Source organism: Vanacampus margaritifer, chromosome 5 (genome assembly GCF_051991255.1).
Source record: "Vanacampus margaritifer isolate UIUO_Vmar chromosome 5, RoL_Vmar_1.0, whole genome shotgun sequence".
In the NCBI taxonomy this organism is placed as follows: domain Eukaryota; kingdom Metazoa; phylum Chordata; class Actinopteri; order Syngnathiformes; family Syngnathidae; genus Vanacampus; species Vanacampus margaritifer.
In genome coordinates, this window is record NC_135436.1 from 12,919,146 (window position 1) to 12,943,160 (window position 24,015).

The 24,015-nt window shown below is 39.2% G+C and overlaps 1 protein-coding gene and 1 long non-coding RNA gene across 12 annotated transcripts in view; one reads left to right on the forward strand and one right to left on the reverse strand.

The window, feature by feature from the left end:
* The window catches only part of rap1gap2a (RAP1 GTPase activating protein 2a), a 99,987-nt gene that overhangs the window by 10,804 nt on the left and 65,168 nt on the right, over positions 1 to 24,015 (reverse strand). For 2 of the 11 annotated variants that reach the window (XM_077565282.1, XM_077565279.1), the window contains 7 exons: positions 16,375 to 16,459; positions 8,522 to 8,557; positions 2,007 to 2,039; positions 1,531 to 1,563; positions 1,179 to 1,400; positions 958 to 1,061; positions 108 to 186 (listed from right to left, as the gene is read on the reverse strand). In XM_077565282.1, the coding sequence (XP_077421408.1) occupies positions 108 to 186; positions 958 to 1,061; positions 1,179 to 1,400; positions 1,531 to 1,563; positions 2,007 to 2,039; positions 8,522 to 8,557; positions 16,375 to 16,459 (592 nt within the window). Of the gene's footprint in view, positions 1 to 107; positions 187 to 957; positions 1,062 to 1,178; positions 1,401 to 1,530; positions 1,564 to 2,006; positions 2,040 to 2,863; positions 3,320 to 3,567; positions 3,656 to 8,521; positions 8,558 to 16,374; positions 16,460 to 24,015 lie in introns of those variants that run through there. The other 9 variants (XM_077565280.1, XM_077565285.1, XM_077565281.1 and 6 more) reach the window with 9 other exon arrangements.
* Positions 27 to 19,697, forward strand: LOC144051822 (uncharacterized). Its single transcript, XR_013294049.1, has 4 exons — positions 27 to 252; positions 1,288 to 1,412; positions 19,253 to 19,309; positions 19,422 to 19,697. It is a non-coding gene; the product is annotated as an uncharacterized LOC144051822 (long non-coding RNA).

The following is a 24,015-nucleotide window of genomic DNA, read 5'->3' on the forward strand; positions in this document are numbered from 1 at the left end:
CTGAAACATACAAAGAACACAAAAGGAAATTAATTGCCTGTGAAGAGCTCACATATACGACACTATGTTAGGGATTTAAATTATAGATGAGTGTGTTTGTGTCTTACTTTTGCAATCTGAGGTACACTGGGAAGCTGGTTAATGCCTGCTAAGGATATCCTATCATGGACTGTCTTGGTCCTTGACCTGCAACAAGAATGATAGAAACCCTTCTTAAAAGGAGACTAGCAGGCATTTATTTATCTTACAAAAGTAAGTAACCCTTCACATTTCTGTAGATATTCAATTTTATCTTTTCATGGAACAATACTGTGCTGAAGAAATAAGACTATAAAAAAAAGTCAGTGTAGTTTATATACAGTGACAATGTTGCCTTAAAATACGGCTAGTAATAGCTAAATCCCTGGCAACAAAAGTGAGCAAACCCCTAAGTGAAAATGTCCAAACTGAGCACAGTTATTAATTTTCTTTCCCCAGTGCCACGTTCAATTTTAGTTTTAGTCGGGTGTGAATAGGGAGCAGGTGTATTAAATCTATCAAAGTGTAATTTGTTCAGTGTTGTCCGTGAAAAAATACAATTAATATCTGCAGGGGTGTAATCACTTTTGAGAAGCTAACTTAATAAAATGGACAGGCGGTTCGGAAAATGAATGGATGAGTGGAAACTTAACATATTAGCAAAGGACCCCTAACACAAGTTGTTTTAAAGTAGAGCCATTGACTCGCCATCAGCCTAGTGTAAATGAAAACTATAATGATCAGATCCATACTGAATTTGGAAGCCAATTATTATAGTTTAATTGCAGCAAAAACAAATAAATAAAAAATGAATTTGTTGGCCACAGGTGTGTTGCTTGTAGAGCATTTGCGCTTCACGGAAACAACCAATTAACTCTGTTAAGCAGCAAATCAACAACTGGCTGGCCGGTATACATTAAGTCCAATTTACTTCTGTACCTGAGCATGATGCGCAATAATTCTTGGCCCTCCACATCCTCATGCTTCAGGGACATGAGGAGGTTTCCTATGCTGCTTCCAGTGCAGTAGTAGTTCATGTGCTCCTGTAAAAAAAAGCATGTTTACAAACAAATTCCATGTTTGCAATATTATACATTTGGCCAGTCAATATATTAAAATGTGTCCTCAAATGTTTGCAGAACACACACACACACACACACCTTGCCCAGAAAGTGTTTGCGGTAGGCTCGGGCTGTACTATTGCACTCCAAACGGTGGCTGTGACCCTCGCCAGGACTCATACCCTCTCCTCCATCCTCCTCTTCACAGAAACTGGACTCTGAAGAGGAGGGCGTCCCAGCTGGTGCCTCCACATCTTCAATCCAATAGCCACCAAACTGTGGCAAGATTACCTGTGGATATGGGCCACCTTTCTCTAGGACCTTGAAATGAAGGTAGGACAACAACAACAACAACAACAACAAAACATGAGCAAATTCTGATCTACTTGAAAATGACTCATTTTGCACAAGTGTTCACATCAAATACATTAAAAGTGCATGATATACTAACATCTTCTATCCGTGGGTAGGGAATATAGTCATCCTGTGAAAGACAAAGTAAACTTCCTTTATATTTCAACATACATGAAGTGATTCTGATGAAACACAACACATGGGAAATGACAGCTCAAATAATGGTTAGAAAATATCAAGCGTGCAAGATTAAAGTAACGTTCAGGCAATGATATAAAAACATTTAAAACACATGGTTCTAGCGGTTTAAGGTTGTTCGAGCACTATAGTTGTTTCCATAGTGTGGTGCAATTTCAGGGTACGACCTCTAAATACTGCTGAGGCCCATCTGCTAATCCTTTTGGGTCTGCAGTAGCCAGTGCAGATCAATAATCAGTTCCTTCAATTTATGACCCGTTAGATCAGGACGCAATTGATTTTCTAATGTGAAAGCCTTGAGAGGTGACAGAGTGAGGACAAAGACACTTGAGGAGGCATCACAACACAACTTGAGTGTCTGCTGACTGGTCACACCTTCCATTTTTTGGTCTCTTCAACTTTTGGGACCTGAATCCATTTGCAGCATGAGGATGGAAAAGCACATGGGTCAAAGGTTAATTTGTAATGATGGCAACATTGGGTCTCGAATATCTTTAAGTTTGTAAGACAACATTCTTAGTCTGTCATAATCAGGAAGAGTTCTTAGGCTGGATTTACACTGCAGGTTAGAAGTGCCCAATTTCAATGTTATGCCGACACATGATTCTATTTCCATTTATACTGAATAGTCTGATGAGGCCAACTTGACAACAACCCAAATGTGCAGAAGCCCAAATTGCATGCAACTTAAGTAAACAATAATACATGAAACGTTGCATGCCATTTAATTAGCCTATGTTGACTCCCATCAACAATGCACCATTTTTCATATAATGTACACATTTGTACTAGGCCTGATTCCAATCTGAAGATACAATCCGACAGATTTGTCCATTTTATTTGTATACAGGTACAGTGTATAATTATCACATATTACTGCAGCAATGACATATTTATACTGTGCTACTGAACAAAAATAAGCAAAAAAAGTCACTTGAAGCATGCAGTGTAAATCCAGCATTATATGGTTGTTCACACCCGTGTTCACACAGACGAATTGGAAACACCTGTTGGTTGATAGTAATTCTTACCACACCAATTTGTTGCATCCACAACTGTTTTCTTATAAGTATCTTACTTGCACGCCTCTTTGTCAAAACACAGTTCAAAATAACAACAATAGCCTTTTCTTTAATTGTATCCAAAATAAAAATGCATAAATACATTCTTATCCATAACTGAATTTTGTTCTCTTCTTGTTTTTGTAACTATTCCCTGTCACTTCAACTTACCCTTTCCTGGGACCAGACATTGGAGCTGCGGCGAATGTCAAACAAATTGCTCATATTTAAAATAAGTCAGACTTGATTTGATTTTTTACACAGTTACTGTTTATAGCCTATGTTAAATCAACCAATGGCATTCATGCACAGGTTTCAGTAAAAAAATTAGATTTGGATAAATTTACTTGCTTGATGTCTAACTCTCTTGATTGTTTGTTCCCTTCCGCTTGTTTTGCCATTTGTACGCGTGCTTCCATGGCGAACAGGGGTGTTAATTTACTAATCAGGACCAGCTGGTGGACACTTCCAATTGACAAAGAAATGGGTGTGAACAATTCTGCAGTATAAGAACTTTTCTTGAAGCTAGCATGGACTTTTAAAGAAAACATTAGGGGCTTTTCCACGGCCTGAACTTTTGGAGAACTTTTCAATTTACCTTGGTAAAATTCAGAGACTTGTACTGACTTAGGTGAAGCGCAACAATATGGTCACAATCCTAATTTTCTATTCCATACAAGTTGTTTGTTTAGACCTTTTTTTTTTTTTTTTGTTTTTTACTTGAAAACAGATTGAGTCATACATGCAAGTACACATGCAGGTAGTCCTGACACTTAGGCTGCGTACACACTGCAGCTCAATTCGATTTTTTCACAAATATCTGAGTTTTTCATGCAGTGTGAACGGTACAATTGCGATTTTTTTACACACCCGACCTGGGCCTCCTTCGTATGTGGAAATAAATCTGTATGCATATCGTCTGCACTGTGAACGCTCATCTGCACGCATCCGAGTCATACGTCATCAAAAGCCTTATATACACTCTGCGTGGGCGGCAGAGAGTGCTTGGGACTACTGACACATCTGTGAATAACTGAATGTATACAAAGCTGTTTTGAGTAACAGTGTTACATTTTTATTTGTCTTTAATTTAATCACACTTGAAACATGAAGCATGAAGTTGACATGTGTGGTGATGTGGTAGAAATTCAGCCCTGCAGACGGTTCATCACGAACGGTGATGTCGCGACGTCATCTTCGGTAGACTTCTCAATGAAATGAGGAGGTCGAGTAATGTCCCCTCATTTCCCCCAAATACTTTTATTACCTCTTCCAACCTCGCTATTCTGGCGACATGAGATGAAAAAATAAGTGCGCCGGATTATTGTTGCTGTTTGTAAACAGCACATTAAAAATTGACGAATGAGGATGCCAAGGATAACAGCCAACCAGGACCGAGCATGAAAACAGTCCACCAACCAGGAGCGCGGGCGTTTGCACAGCTAAATTTGCATAATGTCTGCAGACAAGACATGTGAAACGTACTCCTAACACGTCCGTGAATCGAGTCCACCAGTCCACCAATCTGTAGCTTGCGTTGGCACAGCTAAATATGCACATGACACTGATAAAAGTTGCTTGCCTCAGTGGCTTGGCTGGCGGTGAAACGTTGCGAGTCTGGACAATATTTACTTTTGTGCACACCGCAACATGACGTCATTGTTTTGGGTGTACATCACTCGAAGTGTGTGAACGGTACATTAAAAGCTCGGATTTAATAGAAAATCTGCCTAAGGCTGCGTTCACACTGCAATTCAATTTTTTTGTTAACGTTTTGTTAACTGTTCAGCCATGCCGCCGAGGCAAGCGACTTTATCAGTGCCATATGCCAATTTTGCTGTGCCAACGCGTGCTACTGATTGGTGGGCTGGGGGACTCCGTTTGCGGACGTGTTAGGAGTTGGATTCATGTGCCTGCATAAATTATGCAAGATGTACGAACGCCCGGTCCCGATTGGTGGACTGTTTTCGCGCTCGCTCATGTTTGGCTGCTGTCCTCGGCTTCCTCGAGCGTCAGTGTTTACAATCAGAGCAAAAACTCAAACTTAATTTTTCCCATCTCATAAAGCCAGAGTAGCGAGGTTTGAAGAGGTAGAAATATTGGGGAAATGAGGGGAGACTCCTCGATATCTTAATTTCATTGAAGATGACGTGCAGGGCTGAATTTCTACTGTCGCCACACATGTCAACTTAATGTTTCATGTTTCAAGTGTGATTATATTAAAGAGAAACAAAAAAATAACACTGTTACTCAAAACAGCTTTGTATATTCACAGACGTGTCAGTAGTCTCCCTTCCAAGCACTCTCTGAAGGGCATATCAGGCTTTTGAAGACGTATGAATCGGATGTGTGCGGATGAGTGCAGACGCATCGCATACATATCCGATTCATATCCACATACGAAAGAGGCCCAGGTTGGGTGTGAAAAAAATGGAGTTGTACCGTTCACACTGAATGAAAAAAATCAGAATTGAGCTGCAGTGTGAACACAGCCTTAGTCATCTTCTCAAGCTCAGCTCAGAATCCAGGCATGATAAATGTTTCTTTCAGCATTTGACAATTGATTCAGTTTTGTAGGGACACAGCACCACAAAGGCATATCAACCTTTCAATCAAGTGCATGTGTGTATACATTCAATATACATTTTTACTTTACTTTTGCCTTAAAATAAAATAAATCTTCCTTTAAAAAAGTTAATACTGGCCTGACATGGTCCTTTATTAGGAAGTGTTAGAGTGGTCAGGTAAATGCAGAGTTCATGATATGGCGCTTATAATTACGTCACATTAGCTTGCACTACCTTTTGAGGTTGGTATACATATATGGATGAATACACCATAATGCATAGTACATGAAATGCCAATCTGGCAGTTTGCTGAGAGGAACATTTTGTCTAGATGAGCACAGAGTTCTGAAAGTAGGTACTTTACTATTCAAAATCATACATAATACTTGCTTGCATGTGCCTGTAATTGTGGGTGTCTGTCTGTGCATATTGACGGTGCAGCTGTTACAGTCACAGGGGAGCCATTGTCCACAATAGAAAACTGATCACAAAGGCGCTTTTAAGAGGATTCAATTTTCTTTCTCAGACAGACAAAGAGGAGGAGGGAGGAAGAGGTGGAAAGCGAGGGAATAAAAAAAAAGAAAAAGAAAAAAAGGTCCAAAAACGTGACCTTCAATCATCGCCATCTTTCAAAGCAACAAAGCGGACTTTAAATGCGCAGTTCCTATTGCTGAGTTTTTGGTGGCAGAGTCCAAGAGCAGATCGATGCAAGGCAAGGTTCAGGCAAGATGGATGGATGTGTAACAGACTATTTGATCATTCGGCTGCAGTGACTGGCTGTCAGTCTCCGATCATACTTGCAAAATGTCTCTAGGATGTCATCACTAAGTCCGGCACTAGTGCATCTACTTACATAAACAATTCTTCGAAAGTACGGCGTATGACTTATGTACTTCACATAACATAGGGCAAGCAAGCGTCATGTTAATTAAAACATTCAAAAGTTACCTTGCATGGAACAAAGTAATTTAGTAGCCATTCAGCAAAGAAAAAAAAAAAGATCATTTTGAAGTACTGACAAAAGTGAAAAAATAAAGAAATAAACTGTGGGCCGCCATATTTGTTTCTCCGTCCATATGCAGTCACTTCCTGTAGTGTAAATAATGAGGATGAGGGGATCATACCAGGGTGTTAGAACCCTAGCAGAAGTAAAAATAAATAAATCATGGAGCACTGTATTCATGTTTGTTTGTATTTATATTATATAATGTCAAATAATTTATTTAAATGAGAAACTTTGTTTAATTAGCATGCTTGTTCAATACCACTATTTTTCAGACTGATACTCGACTGATATTCACTTTTTCAGTGCTCACGAGTACTAATACCTCTACTTTTGATTTAGCAAATTTAATTTTACAATAAGACAAAAAAATCGCAAACAAAAGCTGACAAAGATGATGATGTGCCGATGTGTCAAGCTGGCCATAGTATAGCACCAACTACTGCAGAGGAGGACTTACTAAATGTCAGATTTTTTCTTTGGTAGCTGTGGCTGGTATCGGCAGCCTCTACGAGTACCTGAAACCTAAAAATAGGGCTGATTTCGGCCCAAAATGATACCTGGTATTGTTACTCCCCTGTGCCTGTTTTAATTGTACTTCTATTAAATATCCACCATGAACATTCTTTATTCTCCATTTATAGAATTTAGGAAATTATACAGTTTTAACATATTGCAGATTTCCAAATAATGTTATGTAATCTTTTTTAAAATAAAAAATGGAAAAATACTAGTGATGCACCGAATATTCGGCCACCGAAAATTTTAATAAAATAAATAAATTAAAGCCGAAAGAATATGGCCGAAATAGGATGTTGTGGTGACACAAGCAAAAAGTGACTTTGCAGTTCGTTCCCGAAGCTCATTAGCTGGTGCGACCAACGATTTTAAGTGCGCCACACGCATATCTGTGCCCGCCTGTGCGAACTACATTGACTATAAAGTGCAATCGCAATGCCAGAAAATGCTCAACCTTCGTTTAGTGTTTAATGTACCATTAGCCAACATGTCTGCGGTGTGGGCACATTTCAATTCATTTCAATTTATATTGTGCTTTAATAAAATGCCAGTGCTAAATACATATTTTATAATAATATTATAATTTTAATAATAATTTAATTATAACAAATGTAATGATAGTAAAAATTGGCATAATTTTTTTTCCAGCGAAGCATTTTTCATTTTCGGTTTCGGCCAAACATTTTCATTTCGGTGCATCCCTAAAAAATACATTTGGTTTGTTTCACAATGTACTGTAGTAGAATAGTCCGTCATCAACTATAGAACCTTTACTTTCTCATTTTTAAAAGGAAATAGCTATGGTTCCTTTTTTATCTGCAGTAAAATATGCTGATGTAACTTACAGTAGTGTGGGAAACTTTGCCTTAGACATTTTGATGACTTTTACTGAGACACATTTTTAACTGTAACACTCTCATGACATAAGTTTAAAAATAACCTTATTTAACCGTACTGGTAAAGTCCCTGATTTAGGCAGGGTGATGAGACATTTATATGTCTCCTTTGTGTGAGACTTTCTATAAGGCTAAGCTCATATTTATTTTCATTTTATTTCTCTGTTCGTTGTCCATGTGAGAAATAAAGTATATTTACCTTTATGCAGTAAAAGCTCGCCGGTGTAGAAGACATGCTTCTATTCATATGCCTGTGAGTACTGACTATTTTATGCATCTTTGAGGTCTGTCAGTGCTTCAGCCTTTAAACATTTTTACATCCAAAAGAACCTGAAAAATTATTTTGGCCACTTGATCCATCCTTCTTCAGTTTGTGCTTTTCATGCCTCCTCCCACCATCTCTCTCCTCCTCCTCCTCTCCTTTTGTATAACCCCATATGTGCTCACACTTTTCAGAGCCTGTGCCCTTGGGAACCCATAGAGGCAACAAAGAGGTCACAGAAATGGGAAGGAAAAAAAATCTATAAATTCCACACAAAGAATGAGAAGTTATATGGTAGCGCTGCACTCGGCGACATGCACTGATTTAATCAGCTTTTGGCTCATCTTTCCATATGTTTCACTAGAGTTTGATTAGAGAGACAAACATGATTATATATTTAAAATCCATGTTCAAGTCAATGTTAAAGCCAATGTGGGGTGAGTTCCTGCTTTTGTGCATTCGCAGCACTCAGATGATGAAGGGAAATTAGAGGATGATACATACACTGTATGGACTAAAGTATTAGGAAGCCTGATCAGGCTAGACGTACAAAGACAAAATGACGATAGTATGATCTCATACCTGCATCCTCTCCAGCATATCGAAGAATTCTGCAGACTGGGGAAAAATGGGGGAAGAAAGAATAACATTTTAAAAACTGTCAGTGGACTAAACAAAAGTTCAGTATCTTGACATCACACAACAACTCAAAGTTTGACATTTGAATATCTTATTGTGCATTCACAACATGAGCTGTGCTGACAGCAGCAGGTCTGGTGTTCAAGTTCATTGTGTTTTCACAGCATTAGTGAGTCAAGAGGGCAGCACCCTTTTCTCACACCCATGTGCACACACTGTGATAAGCAATCACTCCCTCAGCGAGGTACACATAAACAAGTATATGTGCTTCCATAAATGCATTTGCACATTTTGCTCCCAGGGGGTTCCCACCTTGTCACATAATCAAGCTGTGAGGGTCAATATGGCCTGCACACTTGTGTTATGTGTGCAGGTTGTGACATGTGTTATGTGTGCAGGGAGAATAGACTGTCATAAATTGTATTATTATTATTACTATCATCATCATGACCATTATTATTATTATTATTATTATTATTATTATTATTATTATTATTATTATTATTAGTAGTAGTAGTAGTAGTAGTAGTAGTAGTAGTAGTAGTAGTATGCAATTGCTAGTGAAATTATGGAGACAAAAAATAAGCTTGTTTAAGACAGAGTCTTCTAATAGGACAATAAGCTGAAATATATCCTGATAGCAGTCACACACTGCTTTTGCGCAACCATTCCACACTTGACACTGAAGTAGGCCTACAGAAGCGTGTGACAGTAAAATAAGTCATACCCTCCAACTGTATAGGCTCCCCAAGACAGAAATGTCCTCAAAGACATTTTACAACCCTTTGAATGATTCCAGCAGTAAAAGCCTGCAGATCACAACATTTTGAGAGGACTAATAAAAACCAATGTTACCTGAAATTACTTTTGATGAAAACTCATAAATCTACCGATGTTCCCTCCACCTTCACGCAGCACATACTCCCACCTGGCTTATCACAGGGTTAATATTAACAAAATACACAGGATGGAGATTAAAGTCAGTAAGGAAAACTAAATATAAAAGATAGTCAAATTGTAATAGCTTTTAATCGCAACATGGTGCTTTTGGCATAAGCGCCAGCATACTGGGTCCAAATCTCATTATGTTAGACTATTTCATTGTAGAGTTATATACATTTGTTAGAAGATAGATTAGATACGAAGTTACCAGTTGCCGAGAAACTATTCCACTGTGACGCAAAAGGGGGAAACAGGGCAGCTAGCGCTTTTCAAGATGCACAGATTCTCCCAACCACTAAAGTCTGTCGTTTATATACGTTGTTGCCAGATGCACTCTGGATGGTGCAACTATAAAATGTGGGCATTCCCACAAATCCAGTTTTACGTACTCCAGAGGGTGTAGTAAGTCCGTGAAAGTGAAACATCAAATTGCAGTTGAAGATTTACAATATACTATAATAAGCCGCCACACGTATCTTGGTTCCACAAAGCTATCGAATGTATGTAAAAAAAAAAAAAAAATGCTGATCATTTGTATAACCAAGCCCATTTGATTTTAAATTTATTTTTTATTGCTTACCACCAATTTTAAAGATAAGTCAACCGTCCGTCCGTCCGTCCGTCTTCTTCCGCTTATCCGGGGTCGGGTCGCGGGGGCAGCAGCTTTAGCAGGGAAGCCCAGACTTCCCTCTCCCCAGCCACTTCAGCCAGCTCATCCGACGGGACCCCAAGGCGTTCCCAGGACAGCCGAGAGACATAGTCTCTCCAGCGTGTCCTGGGTCGTCCCCGGGGCCTCCTGCCGGTAGGACATGCCCGGAACACCTCCCCAGGGAGGCGTCCAGGAGGCATCCGAACCAGATGCCCGAGCCACCTCAACTGGTTCCTCTCAACGTGGAGGAGCAGCGACTCGACGCTGAGTCCCTCTCGGATGACCGAGCTTCTCACCCTATCTCTAAGGGAGAGCCCGGCTACCCTGCGGAGGAAACTCATTTCGGCCGCTTGTATCCGGGATCTTATTCTTTCGGTCACGACCCACAGCTCGTGACCATAGGTGAGGGTAGGAACGTCAACCCAAAAATTAAATTTATTTTTTTATTACAATTTATTTATATGTAGTATGTGCGTAGTGTAAACACAGCATTCTGATTGCTATTGCGTTTGTAGAATATGAATCAATCAGAAAAATCCACGCGTGTTTATCCATCTCTGCTTACAAATGTCACACGACCAAATTCAGAAAACAGGTGAGATGTGACTAGTTGTTACCTGAGCCCCGAGGAACTGTGAGGTTATTTTCAGTCGACAGCAAGTGGCAAAATGGCCGCCCCCTGAGATGGATAAAAACGTGTGCATTTTGCTGCTTAATTACAGTAATATCCCACAAACACAATAGCAAGCAGAGTGCCATGTTTACCCTAGTGAAGGCGCATAGAACATATTATCGTAAATAATTTTTGGGGGGTTGACTCTTCCTAATTGTAGGTGAGTGAGGTTTACACTAGATAAAGCAGAGTGGTAAACTTGAAAAAAAAAAGAGGAAAAAGATAATGCAGTGAAAGGTCCCAGTTCCTACTGGCAGCGGTGGAAGTTAACTGTAAGTTGTTCAGCATTGCCAAATCATTTTTTGCAAGACATAACATGATATGTATTTAAAGTGCTATGTTAAAATATACATTTCAGGGGAATACTGTAAGATGAGGTGACAAAGCGTTGTGCAGTCACACTTTGGGGGTAACTAAATAGTAATATAGGCAATATTCTATTATTCTAGACTATTTTAGGGAGATGTCCATTATTCATGATTCATCATCTTTTTCATGTCATAAGTAAGCCCCACTATGTCAATAAACATTATAATAGCATTGTTATCTTTGTTGTTTGTTCTCCCCTATGGCATAACCCCGACTTTCAACTTAACAACCAACCGCTTTATTTAGGTGTGTGGGAGCAGAAAGGAATTACACATCTCCACCATCTCTTCTCAGATAATATGTTTATATCATATACATCCTTGCTCCAAAAATACAAAATAAAAAACAGAAATTTTTTACATTATCTACAAGTTAAAAATATGATAAAGAAAAAAATTCCAACACTTCGGGGTACGCTCCAACCGCCTGTTTTAGCTAAAGATATTAACAAGCTTTCTCCGACAACAACAAAAAAACTTTCAAAAATATATAAGTTACTTTCATATACTGATAAAATGTCTTTACCCATCTCGAAATGGGAGACAGACTTGTCTATAGCACCGGAACCTGACTTTTGGATTCAAGTTTGTGAAAACGCATTTAAAATGACAAAACACACAAATTTACAACTTATCCAATATAAAATTATTCACAGAACATACATTACTCAATATATGATGAAGAAAATGGGACTCTCAGACTCCGACAGTTGTCTCCAATGCTTACAAAACACTACAGACACTTATGTTCATGCTTTATGGTTATGTACTCCTGTTATGTATTTCTGGACTAAAGTCTTAGAAAAACTTTCCGCTATTTTGGACAGTAGGATACCTTTATCTCCAAATTTGTGTTTGCTAGGTGACCTAACAACAATTGACTTACCACATAAACAATCTCAATCTACACTTGTAGCCCTTACTATCGCAAAAAAAACAATTCTTCTTAACTGGAAAAATAAACAAACTCTGAATATCGACCAATGGTCTAACCTCCTCATAAATCACATTTTAATGGAAAAAATATCTGCCTCAAATAAAAACCAAATATCAAAATTTATAGAAACATGGTCTACGTATATAGAATTTTTTAACCTAATTCTGGTTACTTAATTCTGCCTGTTAGCGAGAGCCACCACATCGTGATAACTTACATTGATGTTTCTGCATTTGGCAATTTATTATTATATTATATTATTAGTATGGGATTTTTTTTTAATGGGTTTTAGGTGAACTAATAATACACACACGCTCGCACGCACGCACACACACACGCACATACAAAAAAATTATATATATATATATATATATATATATATATATATATTAAAAAAAATAAAATAAAATAAATAAATAAATAAAAAATAAATAAAAAAAATAAAAATAAAAAAGGAGAGCAATGATGACATGTCAAATCGAATGAACAATACTGAGCTCTCCATAAAAGAGAAAAAAAAAATAGCATTGTTATCTTCATATCTAGGACATTACTGTGTTAAATCCAAGACTAGTTCTGATGTTGTTTTTTTTACCAGAAGCACTATTCACTCCGCACCCTCCTGCATCCACTGAAGTTCTGTTTGCACCTTCTCACAGGCTTGTTCAAAAATACTTCACTCAAATAGACTGCTTTGAAAGGAGTACCGTATTTATGGAGGTTAATCTTGTATTTAAAAAAAGCGGCTATGCAAGTATAGTAACATTTTAAAAGGGTTTAGTTCTTTGTATCTGTGATCAATCTTGTTATCCCCCCCCCCCCCCATATCAATCACACATACCACACATAGCAGAAATAAAAATAAAAAGATGACATTAAAAGCTTTGGTTGAATTATTTCCATTAACTGAGTACCTGGTTTCGGCGAATCCAAACCTCAAAGGCAGCAGCTAAAACATGCAACGCACATCCCTGCAGTGTCATTTGTTTGGCCCCATCTTGCATACAGCCCCTTTCGCTTGCCCATGTTTAATCCCCGTCTAATCTTATAAAACCTATGCCTTAAACAGGAAAGTCAAGTCAGGCAGTTGTGTCTTTGCCAAATCATAAAACAGGTTGCACCAGTGTGCATCTTTCTTCTTAAAACACTTGCAGGCGAGCACACACAATGTAGCTTAGCCTTGTATGGTTTTGCTTAGTGTATCATCTGTGAACATAAATGTAACCAACAGAACAGTGTGTCAGTCACTATACTGTACATGTGACATTTGATATATAAAAACACATTGCTCAAAACATTTCACACACTCGTAGCAAACATGACCCTGATTATGAATGTACAAGTGCAGTTAAACTACACGTAAAAAAAAAGAGGCTCCTCGGCTATCTTTTGTGATATCATTTTTCAGTGTGTATCCATCCACCCACCCAACAAACATTCAACCCTCATCAGATAATTGATTAAGGCCACTCTGCACAGACACTTGTCACATTGCTGCATCACTTTCTATGCAAATTGGCCAGCGGGAATGACAAAACATTGTCGACACACCTCTTGGGCTGAATGCTTTATACCAGGGGTCACCAACCTTTTTAATACTGAGAGCTAATTCTAGGGTACGGATTAATGCAAAGTGCTTATTGCAGTTTGACACAAATAAATAAATGCCAGCTAAATAATGCTAGATGTTGATCATGTTATGATTTCTCACAAGAACAAGGAAATAGATCAATACACACAATAGCTGCTTCTATGAATCTCTGCCAATCTTTACATTTTCAAGCTATTACCTCAAGAACATTCCTAGAAAATCACAATGTCCCTTCACTGGTGCGTTATTTTTCAATCAGGGTCTAATCAATTATGTGGTCCTCCTGGTGCCTGTCAGAACCACGTTGGTAACGTTGCACTATAAGTATAAAGCTTGCAAAGGACAAGTTAATATTTAGCCTCATTTTCACACTGCACTTAACGGATCCTGTGTATGTGTTACAAGGGATGACACCTTGTCTCGTCACATGGCCATGTGTTAAGGATAGCGTTTGATGTTGTGACTCACTGCCTCGAGTTGAAAATGGTTCCGGTCGGGAGTGACGTCACTGTGATGTCTGAAAGTGCATCCAATAGGAGAATAGTTGGTTGAGTGATTTCACGCTGAGGAGCAGGATGGGTCCATGTCCGAAATGCACCACCCACCCCTACTGGATTCCTAGTTAAAGGGGAAGTCAACCCAAAAGTTTTCTTTACAATAATATATTCTATCCAGCCCAACTAGTCTAAACACTTAATTAATATTATATTTGTGGAATATGAATAAAGCAGCAAAATCTACCCATTTATATCCGTCAGAGGGGGCGGCCATTTTGCCACTTGCTGTCGACTGAAAATGACCAGAGGTGGGCACTTCCGTTACTGCAACGGCCCATCACTGACGGATGACTACCTTTCGCTGAGTGCTTTGCATTTTAGGTGAGCCTTATGGCGCGAAGCCTGGTAAAAATACGCCGACTGAGCACCGACTGAAGCATGTTTACGTCCGTGACACCGCAGTTGCTCAAGGCTTAAAGACCAATCACGACTGCATGTGAATATCACACGAAGCTCAGAAAACATGAGCCGTGACATGATAGGTTCGTTACCTGAGCCCTGAGCAACTATGATGTCATTTTCAGGGGACACCAAGTAGCAAAATGGCCGCCCCCGAGTTGGATAAAAATGAGTGGATTTTGAGTGGAGAATGTCGCGTTTGGACTAGTGGGGGCGTATACTGTACAACATGTTATTGTCAAGAAATTTTCGGGGTTGATTTCCCCTGCTACAGTATTTATATTTTGATCCTGCTGCTATGATTGATAACAAAATGTCCATCTGTCTGAGAACAGAGAGGAAATAAACACAGCGTGAAACCTAAATTCTCAATTAGCAGCATCATTAAAGTGATCAGTAACTAACTACATGCTGTTTCTTATAGTTACTGATATCAAAACAGCATCAGACATATTTTTCTTGATAATGCTGGCCAGGTCACTGCTATTATTTTTGCAGGTTGGGTCAACTCATGCCTCTAATGGGTCACATGTATGGGTTGCAGAATGAATGTGTTATTAATTATATCTCTATTTGTTCTCTGTATGGACTGGCACAAATAATTGGCCCTGGTATTTTGTCTGTTACGCCCGCTGGCCCAGCCCGATTCCCGACCGACATTGCCGATGTTTTTTTTTGGTTTAGTCTAATCTCCATATTGTAAATGGATGAATGGGCTGCTCCTTCTAAATTGTGGGCCGGTCTCTCGGGTAAAATGGCCCCAAAGGACACCGGCCCACCGGGCATCTGCCCTGTATGCCAGATGGCCAGTCCAGCCCTGTATGGACTCTTCCTTGAACTTCCAGACTTTGTGTTTGATGCCATGAGAATAATTTGTCATTCAGTTCTGCTCCTCCTTTCCACACTATTTCTCTCAATAATTACAGCTTTGTTCAAGGTGACATGCTGTCAAGCGAGAGATGGGATTGTGTGGATACTGTACAGTATATTGCTCTGCAAATTGGCCGTCATAAAAAAAATCTTCTATCAGGAAGTGTAACAAAGAAAATCCATAAAATGATTAATAAAACATCACACCTAAAATCATTTCCTCGAAGGCACATATGCTAGCCTTACGTTTTCCCCAAAATGCAAAATGAGTCACGCCCAAATGGAACTTCACATGTCTCAGTGCCACAATCCAATTGGCCAAAGAATAAATTATTAATTATTCTCACATGTGCGATTCTATTGCAATCGATTTTTCCCCAACATTTTCTAGCATGAGAAAACACTGATCAAACAAAAGCAGACGTATAATAGGCAGACATGAATGTTCACCCAAAAAATGATATCACCTAAAGCAACCAAAAACGCCACCTTCAACCGCTACATACAAGTCAATAGTTGCCTTTAGTGTTTATTTATGAGTAGAACTGAAACACCCGATGAGATTGACCATCAGCCTGTAATCGTCTGAACTTCGATGTGATCTTATAAACTGTCACATCTTTACGTTAAAGAGTCGCAATTCATCAACATCACAGAAATTCCTCCTCCACTTTCAGATGCTCCCTCATTGGGACTAAAACAGAATAGATCTTTAATATGTCTTGTGATCTAAAGGGCGATAATGTTGATGGCAAAGCAAGCCGTTTGATTATTAGCGCAAATGTGTGTGCCTGTGTGCAAGCATCCTACCTTCATGCTGGGCGGAGCGGTGCGGGGCGGTGACGGGGGACATTCTCCCAGAGGGACGTTGGAGATGGTCAAAAGTTCCTGTTTCCTGGAGAGAGGTTAAAAAAAAAAATTTTTCACTGATGTTCATGATAAAGTAAAAGCAAATTTAGATGAAGGCTGACAACGTGTTTATGCAGTGAGTATTGTGGTCGTCAGAGAATTACAGTGTTAAATGTATTAGAGTGTCAAGGCTAAAGTGAAAATGAGGTGTTACAGCATCTGGACTTTTATCTGGATCCACACAGAAATAGAATAATTTCTTGCTTGGCCCATGCCCCACACCTCCACAAAGTATTTTGTGTATAGTATACAGACACCACATGCACACACAAAACCCTTACCAACACATGTATTCAAAGAAAATCGTTTTTCCAACCAAGAAAGCAATCAAAAGCTGCCTGCCAACAAACTACAGCACTAAATCGCTTTGGATCTTACAGTAAGTCAGCAGCGTATAACTACATAAGAATATAATCAATCAAATCCTAACCAGACAACCATAATCATCAACATGATATTGAAAAGCTTTGACAGTGTAGGAACTCAAAGCAAATTTCCAGTTGAGCCATTCATTGCAACGATTACAATTACAACTTAGATGATGTACCTAAATGTTCACATTTCACACTTCATTTGGCATCAAACCACTTCTGCTCTTTCTCTTCATTGAGTAATTCAATATTCAACCCATTAATTGTAGATTTAACAAATGCACATAATATACATTTAGATCATTAATATTGATGATGTGGTACTGTTGGCTTCTTCAAGTCACGATCTCCAACTCCCACTCTTGCACCAGAGTGTAAAGCGGTTCAAAGGTTTGGTTGTCCATACTTAAATTTTCAACATCGTTTATCCTGTTCAGGTTCTCGGCAATGCTGGAACCTATCCCAGTTGACTTTGGGTAAAAGGTGGACTACACCCTGAACTGTTGCCAGTCAATCACAGGTCACACAGAGATGAACAAACATTTCAATTCACATTCACAGGGGTGTGAATTGCCTAGTACCTGGCGATTCGATTCGTAGGTCACGATTCAATTCGATACCGATTAATCACGATGCGAATCTATAAATTGATTATTATTCCGATTTTTTTTTTACTCTTTTAGAAAATACTAATCAGTAAACTTGTACATGTACACTGTAAGATTTGTATGAACATGTATTTATTTATCTGAAAATTCAGGCTTCTAACTGAGCCACTGCATTTAACTTTTTTACTGCCAAAGACGTTAAATGACATTCTGCAAAAACCTACGGAGGAGCGCCAAAGACGTTAAAAGACGTCCACCCATTTTTTTTTTTTTTTTGAAACGGGTAGAGGGAACCCTTCCGCATCTGTGGTGAAAGTTTCCAGCAAGTCTGTTGTGCCTAATGACTATTTTTGGCCCCTAGAGGGCAGCGATGACTCTCTTTTGACAAGATTGGGTGGGCGTCAGTAGAAGACGTGAGGCGGGGCTAGAGTGTTGAGGGGACATTGGCTGAAGAAGCCATAATGGCGGCCGCTTGCAAGCAGCTCACAGTCGAGCCGTTTTTTTCAAAGACATCGACCAACGATAAAGAGCACATTGATGACGACGATGATGATGATCGATGATGCTGATGGTGACTCCGAGATTGACGACAAAGTTCGGAAGCGCTGACGCGGCGGCTATGACGACGTTATAAAGGTTCACGGGCGAGCGATGCTGACACGGAGCACAACGCTCAGGTGGACATTCAATCAGACGATGAAGAGTGCCCCGAGTCCAATGCATATTCATCGGAGGAGTGTGTCCAGTCTGCTACTTGCTATTTATTCCCCGGAAAAAAAGGCCGTCAAGAAAGTGTAACGTTTGCACGCGAAACGGACAAATGCGAAAGTGAAAGTAAACTGTTGTGCGAGTCCAGCGGCGTCTCCTTGCACGCAGGAGAGCGTTACAAAAAGAAAAACTGTATTTGAAACATCCACATAATTGTAAGTAGTACCACAGTTGCACACATTTGTAAATAGTTTGCGAAATTGTTTTGTCAAATTGTTACACTGTTGAATGGAAATAAACGTATTTTGCAAACTAAAAACACTTTTTCATTGTTGGTGAAAGCGTTTTACAGAAGTAAAGCACTATTTAGGTGTTTGTGGCATCATTCATGGACAAAAAGAAGTGTACAATTCACTAGAGTGCATGAAATAACATCGTTTCACAAAAAGCTCTTTTTCTCCGTTTTTTGTTTCAAAACAGAGAATTTCGGTGAAAGTAACCATTTTCTATTGTTGATTACTGAAGAACGGAATAAGGTAGAAAACAAACTTTTTTTTTCTGATGAAAGATGAGAGTCCAATCTTTCATTTGGTAGTATGTGTGTTTCCATTGTCCAAACACAACCTTTTCTGTGGACCTTGAAAGATCAGTCAAAATGCTTAAATCGGCTGGCAGTGGGGACAACCCGTTTCTGAAAACGTCTGGCAGTCAAAGAGTTAACAAACCGGTTGCAGTCTGTTTCATGTTTGAACAGCACCGAAATAAAATATTAAGGCTTATTGTTCCATTAATATAACATTCTTCCATGCTTAAAGTGTGAATCCTAACCCTAAATTAGACGTTTTGTTAAATATTCCCATTAAAAATTGATGTTTAAAAATCGATCCGGCCGCATATCGAATCGATTCGAGAATTGCGCGCTGTAATATCGTGATATATTGCCGAATCGATTTTTTCTAACACCGCTAATTCACACCATCACTGAATAGGAACTGAACCCTCGCTACCTGCACAAAATTGCACCACACTACACCATCATTGACCCTGGATTTGGTTATGTCTTGCTTACTTTCTCTCTTTGGTGTGTGGCAGGGGATGTGGCTAACCTACATCCAATTATTGCCCAGATTAGAGTTACCAATGTGCCAGGTAATTCCATCCAGTTCAGTAGTGGTTACATGTGTTTTCCTAATGAAGTTTTCTCCTGTGATACAAGCTTTATTTGTTTGTCCTTGTGTATTCTGATGCATGATTTTCTCAGTGTTTGCAACCTGCTGCCCCATCGGTGTGCCTGTGTTACTGTGTAGTCAGCCTGCCTTCTGCCACCGTCAACCGCAGAGGATTTCTCTTGCCTTCGTTGCTTTGACTTGTTCTCTGATTGAAACAGTTTGTCCCATTCAATAATCTGCTGAAAGTGAGGGTCTCCTGCATTCCCTGGGCCACACGTTATTCCTGCCGAAACACAATGTTTGCTATGGAGATGTACTGAACAAACCGTCAGTCAGTTTGATATGATTAAAATATCCTGCAACATGGAGAGTCACTAGATCTCAAGGGTTTTTTCTGACAAGACTCTTTGTCTGTGGACAGATCGTTAAGTGTGTTTAAGAAAAAAAAGAACACGCATTATGTATTATATGTGGGGTCACTCACGTCTGCTAAGTCTTTGTGACAAGCTTTACTATATTATTAAGTACAGGTTATGGAAGACAAGATGTATTCATTCACATTTCTTAAACGTAATATGATTTAATCCACATAAATCAGCTACAGCTTTTGATATGCTCAACCTCTTTGAAACAGAAAATCTGTCAAGTCTCGTATCCTTTGATATCAGGAGCATGAGGTGCACGGTTACCCTCATCAATTCATTTAAAATCATCACACAGAGAGGCACGGGGTTTAAGTACATGACGGAACAACTCACTAGATGCAAAGATCTCCACTTCAATTAATTGAGTTCTGCAATAAATCTGATGGATTGTCCCATCCTGCTATCATATTTTTGAATTCAATACTATGACATAACCCACACACGTCTGCGAAGCTCAGAATCGATCTGCCTGCGCTTGAGTCAAATCCACCAACATCATGTTACACCACCTGTGTCACCACTTAGACCTGGTTTTAGCGAGTCTAAAATCTCATCTATTTTTTGTTACTAAACTGCCAGATGCGCCCAGGGTGCAATGAAATATGCCAGAATGCCTATAGAGGCATAGTGTGGTCTACCAAAGTCACAAAGTCTGGTGCACCATCTGCTGGAACGCCCTGCGAGGCGCAACGCGGTTCACAACACGGTAAACTACAATTGCCTCAACACAGGAATTTTGGGAATATTTGGCAGCCATGCTCGCAACTTGAGAGCTGAACTAGCTTGGTGCTAGCAACGTAGACGGATTTAAAATGAGAACAAAAGAGAGAGAGATTTTTTTAAAACCTTTTTAGCTAAATCAATTTTTTCATTTGTTGGACTATGAGTTTTTTTGTGTGTGCCAAAAGTAGGCCATATCTCATTTGAATTGATTTGGTAGTGGAGGCATGCATGACAATTGGGGGTGTGCCCAAAAAATCGATTTTCATTTAGTACGATTCAGAATCGATTTTAAATGTCCCAAATTTGATTTTATTTAAATTATTTTATACTGTCTTGCCTTTGTTTGTGTGCCTTTATTGGGAGCGCTGTTCATGTTGTACTCGATTTGGCCACTTAGAGGCAGTGTGGTTCCACGTGGTCTGATACAGTTAAGTTGTAGCCACATTAGAAAGTAGAAGGAAAAAGTCACGATCAAGTTATTCCAATAAAAGTTGTTTTTTTTTGAAGCGTGGAGCCATTCTTTTGAGTGATAAAAGTGCCGCGAGTAGCGCGCTAATTAGCATTAGCGAGTCAGACTGGAATAGATCATTACGTTTTTTTGCACATCTATAAATTGAAGCAAAAATCATTGTCAATCAAATCATTTTGAATAAAAAAAAATTGTTCTTAACCGATAATCGATTCTGAATCGAATCGCATGCCCCAAAAAATCGGAATCGAATTGTGAGACATTCAAAGATTCCCACCCCTAATGACAATGTCTTTGGTTCAAATGAGCAGTCAATGACTCTCTTTGCGGATGCAGGTAGCAAATGTTTTCTCAATAGTGCATGAGTCTTTATGAACGATGTCACACCGCTCCCAATTTAATTCCTTGGAGCACCTGGCGACTTCTTGCCCAATTTACGAAAGGTTGACAGATGTGGAAGCAGATCTAGTAACTGGGCACACTCAGGATTGCGTCTTCCAAAAGAGTGAAATTGGCACACAGTTCATTTTGTGCCGTTGGAATCCCTGAGACAGATTGTGGTGAAATATTTTTTAAATATCTAACATCTGAAAGGCAGGTTTAAACTGGCAAGGCTCTGTGTAACAATTAATGTGGTTGGTGTGTCAATAACATCGCCTGTTCAGAAAAGCAATTTTCTAGCTTCTGAATGATCTTAGGGCAGATGTACGTAAAGCCATTTACAAGAAGGAGTCAATGCCAATAACAAAGCTCCATTCACTGCTGCCTTTCCTTGTGTCTGAGTCATTTCAGCGCATTGTGGCAATTGGTGCTAGCCTCTCCTGGAGCAGGTTTTTTTGGGGGTGTTCTGTCCCAGGTGACGCAGGGTGGGCAAACACATCCACTGCCCTCGCACTTGGAACAAGTAAAACCAACTAAAGGATTTTTTTTAATTATTATTTTTTTGCAGTTGCTAGGTGGCAACAGGCTGATGTTTTCATTTCATTGATATTTTCAGAGGTTGAAGTTGACATGAGTAGAAATGAACATGTAAATTTTGGTGAGTATTTTTGTGTCATTAAGTGACATTTAACTTTTGTATATTTACAGTTGTCCTCAAAATTTTACAATACATTCCCCAAGGGTATGCACATTTTCAAGCACAACTGTATTTTGCTTAGGCATTCAACTTAATTGTGTGTCAGTATTTCCTGTCTGGTTGTGTGTGTTCTCATATGTTGGTGAATGCCAAACTCTTCTTGAGTGTCCAAAATGGAACTTGGAAACCAATTAGTTCTTCAGAACGGTTCGTGCTTTTTCAGTAGCAACTATGGCTGTGAGGGTGTGGAAAGATAAGCACCTCCTGTCAGTGACATTTGGACCTTCACTGATGAAATAACCTTAGACAAACCGACGGTTCAGCGAGCGATGACAAACATTTTGTGAGGAAGAGAACACAGTGAAAGTAAATTATGTCAAGTTAAGTACACACATGCAGATTTTTAACATCTTAACCGCTTTTTAAAATGTGAGTTTTGGCTCTGTGGGTGAATGCCAAGCCAACTCCAAGGTCACCATTTGAATTTAAGTAAGCCCATGCCAGAAATTCTACTTGAAATATTCATTCACCCACTTTCTTTTAATCAGTTTAGGTAATCAACTACTTTAGCGCTTTTCCAGCATTTGACAACATTTTTTACTTCATTTCACCATCTATCCCCTTGTTGATGTAAAACAAGTGCATGGCATTGTAGAAATGTACGCCACCCGTATGAAAAATTCTACAAGAATAATAATAATAATAATAATTTGACAATTTGACAGGTATTCATTTAGCATTTAGAAAGGTTCCAAATACCAAAATGCTTATTTGTAGTGCCACTGTGTGTAGCTTATTGCCATTTCTGTGACAAAGGCTATTTTCACACTTCAGGTCAATTTTGATATTTTTGCCCATTTGTGACATATATCTCTTTTTTTCCATGTGATTTGAACAGTAATTTTGTTTTTTGTTTTTTCACATTCCACACCTCTTTTGTAAGTAGATATAAATCAATATGTATCCAATGCATCTCCAGTATGGATGCTCAGGTTGCACTCATCTGACCTGTACATCACCAAAAGCCAAATAAGCACTCTGCGTGGGCGGTGGAAAGTGCATGGGAGACTACTCGACCTTGCATGCAAATATTGTAATGCCTGTACTGTTCCTTGCTGCCTACAGTGAGAAAAAAGCACATATTCACTATGCTGTCCATTGCATGCTGACCAACACCAGTCGAATCGTCCCTCCAACAAGTATGTATATCAATATGGTGGTCAGTTTTAGATATCTAGAGATTTGCTGTACCGCATTCAGGGATATTTATATTATTTTGCTCCTCTTTCTGCCATTTATGGACCTATTATCATCATGAGAATAGATACACACTGACGAAGAAAAAATGAAGCTATGAAGTAGGTTCAAATTGGGTTAATTTAAGGAAATAGAGTCAGAGTGTGAACCATGACCATGAAGTTTGTCCTTTGGGCTTTGACTATGCTTCTGTTTCCATTTAGATCTAATTTTTCTTATGAAGCTTAATAACAAGCCTGATCCTCATGCTGACTGGCCAATTATGCAACTGGTAGTTCTTCTAATTCGTTAATGAAAATGTAAGCGGAGGAAATGGAAAGAGACGAGGGCTGTTTCCAGACGGTGTGTGTGCGTATGCGTGTGTGTAAAACATTACATATCAGACATGACAGTTACAGCTCTAATCAGCACTTTAAGAGGCTGATGCTGGCTTTTAAGGACGGGCGGGGGCCTGTTACTCAATATAAATAATACTGTCAGACAGCCCTTAATGACTACATAAAATGTACTGTAGTCATTTAATACATTTAACACAATTTAATTAGAGAAATTTCCAGGTTAACTTCATCCATCCATTTTTTCCCCACATACCCTCAGCAGGGTCGCGGGCGTGCTGGAGCCTATTCCAGGTGTTGCTGGGGAAAGAGGCAGGGTACAACCTGAACTGGTCCTCAGCCAGTTGCGCGATGGCACAAATAGACAAACCATTCACAGTCGCATACAAACCTGCTATT